Below are 10522 nucleotides of genomic sequence, written 5' to 3'. Positions count from 1 at the left end.
CTTGTTGTTGGCGATTACCACCGGAGTATTTTGGTGGATAAAGCACGTTCCGGGTGACAAAATGAAATATATTTATGATGATGCAGTTTACGAGGATACATCAAATTTTATGACTTTGCAGAATATTTCAATATCCGATGATCGCCACTTTCCAAGGCGGGAAAAAAATCCGGAAAAACAACGACGACACGACAATCCTGCATCAATAGAAACAAGGAAAAAAATGGCCTCTAAAATGTGTAAATTAGGTTTAAGCGTAAAAATCGCCAAAAATCTCAACTGTTTCTTCATAATAACAATATTTATGGAAATATGCGATTGTTGAAAAATCTTGTTTCTCACTCGTGCGTAAACTTGTTGCAAAAATAGCTAGTGTTAACAACGGTGCGAAAATCGTTTTCCGGGCTTTAAAACTGGCCCTGAAAATATAGATTTTCGCTCCTCGGTTTACAAACTATGACTATTTATTATTTAGAAACCCAAACTAATGCCTTCCCGAAGCTTTCCGAACTTTTGATAATTCCACTGTTGATAACACGCGGCCATATTTTATTACGATTATCGAAAATATTCAGTGCGCAGAGATTTTACGTTAGCAAATGAATTATTTATTAATGAGCGGGGTTTATTTTGTTAATTAAAAACAAATATGGTGCCATTAATGCATATTTTATTAGTTTTAATGTGAAAAATAAACATTTGGGGACAAATGTGTTGTAATCGAATGCATGCATTTGAAAAAGCTCATTGAATTTGAGACTGTTTCCATTTTGAGTGCTGATTTTCGGGCAGATATTTACGAGATGAAAATATACGAAATATAGATGAGTTACGGCCCGAATATCGCAGTGTTTTATTCGCCGACATAAAAATCCGGTGAATCCAGTCGGTTAATTTGCATTGAAACAATGGGTCGAAATGGAACTTTTCGAAGGCCTAAATCATTCAGGCTTGATATTTACAAAGGAGCCAAAAATTTCCTTTCATTCCAACTTTCGGTTTTAAAGTGTGCGTTGTGTTGTGATGTTTTAAAAGTGTGCATCTGTTGTGAAGATGTGTAAAAATTAGGTCCCGTTCAAAGCGCATCGCGTCGCCGGCGTCTTGTCGCGTTCCGCGGACGCATGCCCGAATCCGGGAGCGGCTCGCCGTCACTTAGTGTGCGGTCGTGGAGCGAGGCGGTAACATGCCAACCGAGCTCCGAGTCGAAAGCTCCGCCTCGGAAGACGACGACGAAGAAGAGGGCGCCGACGCCGGCGCCTCGGACCCCCATATTCTAAACTAGCTAGTGTTATCTTTCTCAAATTCAACAATTGTATTGCGTTTCCCATTATCGCCGACGTACACTCGGGCTGCTTCGGGTACACGGGTATTGTACATAGTGTTAAGGGACCAATGGCGCTCAGCAACTTGACGGCGCGGGCGGCTGTCGCCGTCGAAGACATCCTCCTCTTGGTGGACAACGCCACCGCTAACCTTTCCGGTAACGCTACCGTCGCCGTGCCGCATTATCCCAGCGGTTACACCCTGCCGCAAATCGTCGTCGCTTCCGTCGTCGTCACCATGTTGATGGTGGTCGTCGTCGTCGGCAATATGTTGGTCATCATCGCCATCACCACGGAGAAGGCGTTGAAAAATATACAGAATTGGTTCATCGCGTCGTTAGCGGTGGCCGACTTCTTCTTGGGGTTGGTGATTATGCCCTTTTCTTTGGCTAACGAGCTCATGGGCTACTGGATCTTCGGAATCTGGTGGTGCGACGTGCATTCGGCCATGGACGTGCTCTTGAGTACGGCCTCGATCATGAACTTGTGTCTCATTTCGTTGGATCGCTACTGGAGCATCACGCAAGCGGTTGAATATCTCAAGAAACGAACACCAGTACGCGCTGTGCTGATGATCACCGCCGTCTGGATACTCTCCGCCCTCATTTGCATCCCTCCACTTCTGGGGTGGAAGGTCGAGCGCACGCCGGACGAACAATATCCCAAGTGTCAGGTAAGACTACACCCGAAGGACCTCAACTACATTAACGTTTTATAACTTTTAACTGAACTCATCTTGAAAACTCCAAACAGTGTCAACTTTAGTTACGATGTGACTCAGAGCGCCTCAAGGCTAACCGTTCAGACCATTGCTAAACACATATATTTTCGTCGTCGAACTACACTTAATATTCGTCACTTTAGCCACGAAACCGACGATTATAAATAGAAAGTCAAATCCTCGTGTAATTTCAGTGCATAAAATCCGTCCTTAACATTTGTTCAAAACATAAAATGCGACAGTCCGTGGGAACAACTCATAAAAGCAAAATAAAAACCACTCAGCGTCTACGTCGAACGCTCTTTAATTTTCCCCGCAAAAGAAATGGAATTAATGAAAAATCAAAAAGTGACAATAACTGAAACAGTTGTTACATTGTGTTCTGCTCTCCAATTCTACCGATTTTCACAACTTGGTGAAAATTGGTTTGAATTTAGCTCGTTTTTAAGCGAACTAGTTACACAGAGTATTCGAACATCATTCGGTTTAACAACAAAAGTTTTAGCTCGACTTTGTCTTGTTTGCTATTTTACACGACTAATTTTGGTCCCGTAATGGGTTATTACGGCACTAATACAATAACGAGTAGACATTAGCGGCCGCGCCCGGTAAAGGCGAAACCACAGCACGTTTCCGAGTTCACGCACACTATTTTATCCCACTTTTTTTATAAAAATTAAAACTTAAGATTATCATGATGTTCATGGGAACGTAAACAAGATTGCGAAAAATTTCTAATCTAAACTTTTGAGTCATGCTGTAATTATTTTTTTTAATTTACGCAAGAGGATTACATTAATAATTCCGCGCGTAACTCATTACAGTTATTTTGGTTCGAAAAATGATCTTTAATTTTAGCTCCATCGTCTTGCTTTATTTCAAGATCCTACAATAACAAACGCTTAAATCCAACAACAACACGGGGATTTCGCTAGTAGTTCAACAATTAATTAATGCGAACACGTCTTGCCTCAAACTGTACCAAAATCGATACAAATACTCGTCGCCCACCGAAATATTTTTCCAAAACATTTGATACGAAAATCCAAATAATTCTGGCCCGAGTTCAAACGAAAAAGTGTCGTCATTAAATCGACTTGTTTATTATAAGTATCCGAGATAAAAAGTTGCATTGTCAATGCCAGATGCAACGATTCTTGGCAGTGCATTTGCTGGTTGTAGTTTCACTGTGTATAAGTAATAAGGTTGACATAATCGGACATTTTGGGTATGTGGACCTCATACGGGTATTGTTGTGATCAATATTTCATGAGATCCCACATCGAGATGATGGCGGGTGATAAATTTTAAATATTGGTAACATTGTGGTGTGGGGAATTTTATTTCCATTTTTTTGTAAATTTGTAAATTCAAAAATCAATAAAATATGCACATCTGTAATTCTGGTTCAATTTCAGACGAGCGTACAGCATGTACTCCAAATTATTCATTTATTCCGACAACAGGATTTCAAATAGCAAATGTTTAGTCATGTACAGGGCGTTCATTTTATCTGTTTATGCATGACTGTTTTTGCGTAGACACATTTTACGTTCCACAAATCAATTTTTCGAATTCCGAACAAAAATGTTTTGTGTGAAGTTGTCTATAATATGTATAATATGTTGCCTATGCAAAAATGTTCGAGCGTAAACATATAAGTTTATTATTAATTTTTCTTATGAATATTTAATAAAATACACATGAGACCCAAAACTACGAATTCCACGCTATGCAGATATTAAACGACATCTAGGTATACACCTGAAGCTGCATGCTTAAGAATCTACGTGGTCGGAGTCTGAAAAGTGAATCAATATAATGATGAGAGTGTGTTAAGTGTATGCATCTCAGTCAAAAGCGGCTAAATTCTGCATGAAACATCGTGTAGTATCTAAATAACCTATTAATATGTAGAAATTATTTGCATATTTATCCGATTAAATTGTATTGTTCTACCTAAGTAATATTACGTGGGTTTTTGTGCACCTACAGCTAAATTAATAGCGCCACTTAGATACAACACGCGTTTTTGAAACTGTTATGGAAATTTGCTATTATTTTTAATAAAGGTAAATGCTCGGTTTTTAAGGAGAGTTCTTATAAAAACTAATTACTCGCTCTGTGTCCTGATATTTTTTGGATGATTTTTTATTAATTTGCTTGTTTAGTAAATCGCTTTTGAATTTTACCTTTTTTGATTGTTATTTGTTTCGGTAATTAAAATGCTCATATTTTTAGGAATTCAATTACGTGCTTCATTTTATTCCAGGTTTAATCGTTTAATGAATATTAAAATGAGCATTTTCCAAATAAATATCACAACGGGCATAAGTTTGTTAAATATGCAAAGCGTTTTGAGTCCATTAAATAAATTGAACTTTTCGACTCGTACAGTTCCAATAACTTTCGTGCTAACGACATCGAGAAGTTTCCGTTGCGTAGACAATTATAGGCCAAATATTGTATTGACTTTCATTATCTCAAAACAAATATGACTATTTATTCTGACGTGAATACTCTTTCGCTAATAGAAATACCAATCTTTTGATAAATGAAGCAATAAAATTTGTCACTTTTCCATTAGTCATTGCAAGGATATTGCGTCCCTGTTGCCCTAAAACGTTTCCGTGTAAAATTTTCATCGTAGCGCGAATTTGAGAGCACTCAAAAACAACAAACAAAATAAAACGGACGCTGGAAAAAAGTTCGCAGCGAAATGGAGCCAAGTAGACAATAAATTCTTTTAAAAATATTTGGTGGAGTGGCCGAAGCATTAAGATGGTCTTTTTAACTATTATTTTCGGGGAAATAAGAACGAAACACCAGTTGTTATGGAAATGAGGAGAGATTTATGCAATTTTAGATGCAAACTTTGACCTATATTACTGGAAAACAAAAAGAAAATGATCGGAGGAAAGCGAGAGATAAGGATTTCGTTTTGTCAAGATTCGAGATATTGTTTTCAATTAGGGTCCCGAAAAGCGCAATCGGTGTAATCCAATCAATGCTTATCTGGTGTGGAGCTTTGAGCTTTTGACCGCATTGAGCTTTTGTAATTATTTTCTTTTATTGATTTTTCTTTGTCTTAATTCATCGCTTGGCGATGATAAAAAGATCCTAATCACCCCACAAAAAAAAGGACAAACCTCAAATTATTGTATTTGAACGAGGATCTCTTTGGCTTTGGCCTCAAAAATTTTAAACAAGCTCGTTGTAATCAATGCTAAAAAGGTCTCCGATACCGTTTGATTTCCGACCCAAAGAGCATCGGTTACACGGATTTCAGAGCCGAGTCTTATTTTTTCACTTTGATCTTTCCTAACGAACAAAAGCTGATAAAAAGCTGCTCATCGCGTAGAATTGTCATTTACCCCTCAAGATTGTTAAACAAAAAAAAATCAAATATTGCCTAAATCGTTATTCGGAATGTCTCCCCCAACCCGCAAAAATGTCTTCGCCTCGAAACTTTCTCCCAGCTTTAATCAACCTCGAATCCAAAGTCCCCGAATTAGTTTTAGTTTAGTTCAGCGCAGAGCTTGTTGACGTCCGGATTAATTTCGCCATTAGTAGCTTTTTTGGAAAGGAAATGACGTGCATCGATGCCGGAATCGGCGGTCTCATCTGCGCCGATATAGTTGAGCGTTTTTGCTGAATGTTGCTTCGATCGGGGGTGGATTTTTTCCCCGCGTGTGTGTCTCGCTTGGCGGGTAATTTATGGGCTGAGCTTTGGATAGCTCGGCTCTCGCCTGAGGTTAGGCTGCTGCAAATTAAAGAGGATTTTTCAACGTACCGATTGAATCTACTCCTCAAGTTGATTTATACGTCGCGTTGAGCTAAGGATAGGTTTCAAGGTTTCCGGGATAGTTTAATTAAAAAATGAGATGAAAAAAAACGTGAAATCGGGTTGGAATGGCACCAACACGTGCGAGAAGAACTTGACTTTGATATTTGATTACTAATTGATTAGTGATCATATTAGCGACTAAATTACCGTTTAATAGTAATTAAACAGTCAATTTGACCCTCCCGAATGAATGTTGACCCAAACACCAGAAGCCACTAGCTTTTATTAAACACTACACAAATTAGCTTTCTGAACCTAATAAATCAAATATTTGTTAACTGCTCGTTTAGCTAATTAATTTTGCTTTTTGAACGTTGTATTCAACCGACAAAGACACAATGGCCAGGAAGTCTGAAATTTTCATGCTCTATTCATAACTAATCAAGCTATTCATTCCTATTAGTGACCTGTCGAATGGAAATACTTTACAAATCACCATAATTCCATTTTCATAACTAACCAAATTACGGGTTGATTAAACCGAATTTTGATACTCATGACTAATTTTATTGGGATTCCGTGTTTTAATAATGCGATCTGGAATCTCAATTAAAGTAGGAGCACAATTAAAATTGGGAGAAAATTTGATTAAAATTTTAGTGAACGAACTGCAAGGCATTAAATAGGAAGGAAAAAGTGTAATTAAATTAGAACAATGTTCCATTGAAGCCAAAAATGTCTGTTACAAAGGTGTCTCAAAGTTTTAATTGGCTAAACCAAAAAAAAAACAATTTCTATAGTGCTCACCTAAAATTACGCTCGCCGAACACGAAATGTAAAACATGTAATCACGTTGTTAGTAATTATTTACATACGAGCTATTGTAAGTAGAATTTTGCGGCTCGACTATGTTTCCCTGTGGATCAGGCGGCATTTGCTGGAGAGTCGTAAAATCCATTCAGTGCGCGATTTGCTAGTTCAAATTATTATTATACAATTTATAAAATCCAAAAAACTTGTAAGAAAAGTAGTTTAGTTGTAACTTTGAATGTCGGTGCTAAAACTTTATGTGAAGCTGCGACACACATCTTCCGCTTCCGAACCCCTTTGAGATTCAAATTTCTATATTCTAAAATTCAGTGACTTTCAGATTTAATTCATTTCCATTTAAATCTCTTTCAACATCTCCTACAAATTCATTCCTTTAAAACTTCGCACTCAGTCAAATACTTAATAAAAAGACATCAATTCTTTTGCTTGGAATCGCTGAAGCAAAAGCTCCAAAACAAAAGTATTCTCCACAATTTTGCACATCTATCATCCTCCACCTTTCCATAATTAATACCCCGACATTCTTCTCCACCGCCGAATCTATAAAAGCAAGATTAAATTTTAATTAAAATAAAATCCATCGAATCGCATCAATTTGTTCGGGAACCTTTTGCGAAAAACTTGAAAAATGAAGACGCCAGCGAAAACGACGGCGATATCGCCGCTTTCACCCTTCAAATTTATTATTTCCGGTCATGCAACATACCAACGGCTACTTCACGTTTCCCTTTTGGTAGTAAACGATGACTTGGAGCGGAACCTGTTTCTTGGAGTTTCTTGATGAATTAACCATGGAAATCGAAGCTGGAGCATCAGGTGTGAAGCATTTCCAAGATTTACGGGGGTAGGTCATGGGGGCATGATTGATGACGGAAAAGATGTTAGAAAACGATTCTTTGGTAATAATGAGCGTGTTGGTATTTTCCGGAAAACTTGTTTCATCTCGGCCGGTTAGAGTGGTCATGTTTCCGGGGAAAACGGCGCTCTACGGGCTTGTTGGCAAGTCCTAAACGGTTTTTAATTTTCCTATATGTACATTATTAAGCGGATATTGTTGGGTCTTCTCGGATCCCAAGGGTGGCGCCGGGAAACTTGAGTTAACTTTCTACCTCTCAGTATGCGTCCGAGATGGCAAGTTTGCTAACAAAAAATCACATTGTGATGAACTATTTTGATTTAAATCCGGTGAGACTGTCAAATGTACGGATTTTCTTCGAATTTAATGTCGCTCGTAATTGAATGATATCATTTATCAGTGGAAACAAATAAGTTTCAAATCGGTAATGGAAATCCGAAAAATGCAGTTCCGCTGATGGAACGAACATACCCACTACAACTCCGCTGGTGATTGATTTATCCGTTGTGTCTCCTAAAACTTTTGCGTTTTAATGCGAATTTAGTGGAGCAGATGTGACAAAAATGGCTTTTTTAGGTCGATGGCGACCCACTCTTCACATTATTATTCATCGAAATGTCAGTAAAACCGCTCGACTTGTCGAAGGACATTATCTTACACTGCATCACCTCCTAGTTTCGCCGTAATTGCAGCCAACTTCTTAAAAAATCACTTTAGAATACCAATTAGTTTTACGCCATCCATTAACTCCACGTCAAGGATAAAAAACGAGTGTTTTCAAGTCGATATAGTCAGCGTTCAAGATGGCGACTTTATTTAAAATAGTAACAATTTTTCTATTGTAAAAGAGACGTTGGATTTTTGTAGAGTCTGGGGAAATTCAGGATCCGTTATTGCTGCCAACATAACAATAATTGAAATAAAAGTGCAGACTCAGCGGGCGTACTGTGCGCTCTATTCATTTCTAGTTTTATTTTCAGACGGTCACCGCATATAATGGCAACTCGGGTCGGCATGAAAAATCATTAGAAACGGCTCTAAACATTAACATTATGTTCTAGTTCACTGCAAACTTTTTTAAGAAATGTCTCTGAATCCTGACCGAAAGAGTAAAACGCACTTCGGTTTTAGAATCAGGAGGCAATTTCACGTTAGTCCTGAAGGTTTTTCCCCCATAAAAATGTGAGAAATCTCGGAAAATCGAAGGACTGTAAATAAACCCCATTCCACCTGACACCGCCACAGCTTGTGCTAATACAGTGACGCTCAAAAGTAACGGGTGCATTTTTTTGGTATTGTAGAACGGGTTCAAAACTAAGCAATTGAACTACTAGTAGGACGTCACCCGAACTACCAATACTAAGTGAAAAATTGAGAAATGTCCATTAAAAAAAAGTGCGAACTTTCTGGGACACCTCTATAATGATGTAATTTAGTGCACACAACGTCACTTATCTAATCCCAAGTTGAACTAACGTTCGAGACTTGCACAGTTACTTTTGGCCGTCACTGTACATCCAATTTTATTACCCGTTACTTTATATCTTTATAACATCCCCGCTATTTTAATCACAAAAGCCGCATTTACTGTAAAGGGCGATAAAAGTGTAACCATATTTTTCAATATAACCGGATTTGTTGACTAGTGTGGTATACAAAATAAAATTAATAATCTGGCCGCCCCCGGCAATTACTCACGCTACAAAAATACATAATATATTTCAATCATTTTACCAGTTTATTCAACATCAAATTACACACATAACATATATTTTTGCCCGAAATTTATGTATTTAAATTCGTATCAACACTATCACAGTTTCACATCTGCCATCACATCATGTTTATTTATGAGCTTTTCGCCCGGATTTGTTTAATTTACCCTTATAATTTAGTTTGAAAAATGGTGTGTCGTCCAGGTGTAATTTTAGATTCTAAAAGTCCAATATCGGAGCTCGCTATAAATCCTTATCTCCATCCTGGGTCGAAAATATAGAAATCCCTTTTATGGAAACTGGAAATGATTACTTATGTGACATTTCTGGAGTAAACAGAAAAAAGAGATTTTGGTCGGTGTTGTAATCCTGATAATTTATTTGCTTTGACACTGTGATTTCCAGCAGGTAATAAATAACAGTGACGACTTTCTAGTTCCTGAAATCAGCAGGACATTCATTAAATTCTTAAATAGTCCGATTCAATTAGCTTTTCCCGGATGAAGTGAATCGTTTAGCATTTCTGATTGACTTTGACAAATGTTCTCGCGCCCATTAAGTAGGAGACAGTCCGTTCCAGCTCCTTCGACCTAATTTCCAAGAGTAAATAAAAAGTCATGCGTTTTCAGCCAACAGGTGTTGTTCGATCTTCCATCCAACCTAGATATTAGGACAACAGATGGCGGCAGTCATTTCCACCATTTCATAAAAGAAAACCACCAATTTGGCGTGATATTAACCATTTTTTCCCTCTTTTTTGTTTGTTCCGATGTGCACTCTGTGTGGACGTTTAAAATCATTTTAATCTTGTCATCGTCAATTTGAAAAGGGTCAATGTTTGCTTTATCCAAACCTAACGAATGTTTTTCGAAAGTTTCTTTGAACGAGATCGATGACAATAGCTGTGACCTAGCAAAAAATAACATCGATCCAATGAGCTTTTGTGCGAAATTTTTACCACGATCAATTAATAATCCTCACGTTCTATTCAGGTGTAGCAAGTAATCCCAACTGCTGTCACTGGAAAGCTCACAAAGCTTCGCTTGCAACTTTTCCCACACGGGTTAATCAAGTCTGTTTGTTTTAAAGTCACATAAAAACGAGTACTTCAAGAATTATTAATACTGACGCAATACGAAAAATGGCAAGCGAAACGAAAGTTGTTTCGCGTTATATCATAAATTACCAACGATAAAGTTCGAGTCGTAAAGCCGAAAGCACACTTTAAACATTTAAATGTGGCGTTGTAAAGTTCTTAGCAAGTCATGGTTTTGAGGGTTAGGAGCCGTA

General features: G+C 37.8%; 1 protein-coding gene across 2 annotated transcripts in view; it reads left to right on the top strand.

The window, feature by feature from the left end:
* Window positions 1–1223: 1223 nt before the first annotated feature.
* Octalpha2R (alpha2-adrenergic-like octopamine receptor) overlaps window positions 1224–10522 on the top strand; it is a 74102-nt gene continuing 64803 nt past the window's right edge. For both annotated transcript variants that reach the window (XM_088045371.1, XM_088045370.1), the window contains exon 1: window positions 1224–1995. In XM_088045371.1, the coding sequence (XP_087901497.1) occupies window positions 1393–1995 (603 nt within the window). In that variant the 5' untranslated portion in view covers window positions 1224–1392. The remainder of the gene's footprint in view (window positions 1996–10522) is intronic.

Source organism: Gnatocerus cornutus, chromosome 9 (genome assembly GCF_029298725.1).
Source record: "Gnatocerus cornutus isolate USDA-ARS CGAHR chromosome 9, icGnaCorn1.1, whole genome shotgun sequence".
Taxonomy (NCBI): Eukaryota; Metazoa; Arthropoda; class Insecta; order Coleoptera; family Tenebrionidae; genus Gnatocerus; species Gnatocerus cornutus.
This window is presented reverse-complemented; position numbering and strand designations above follow the sequence as displayed.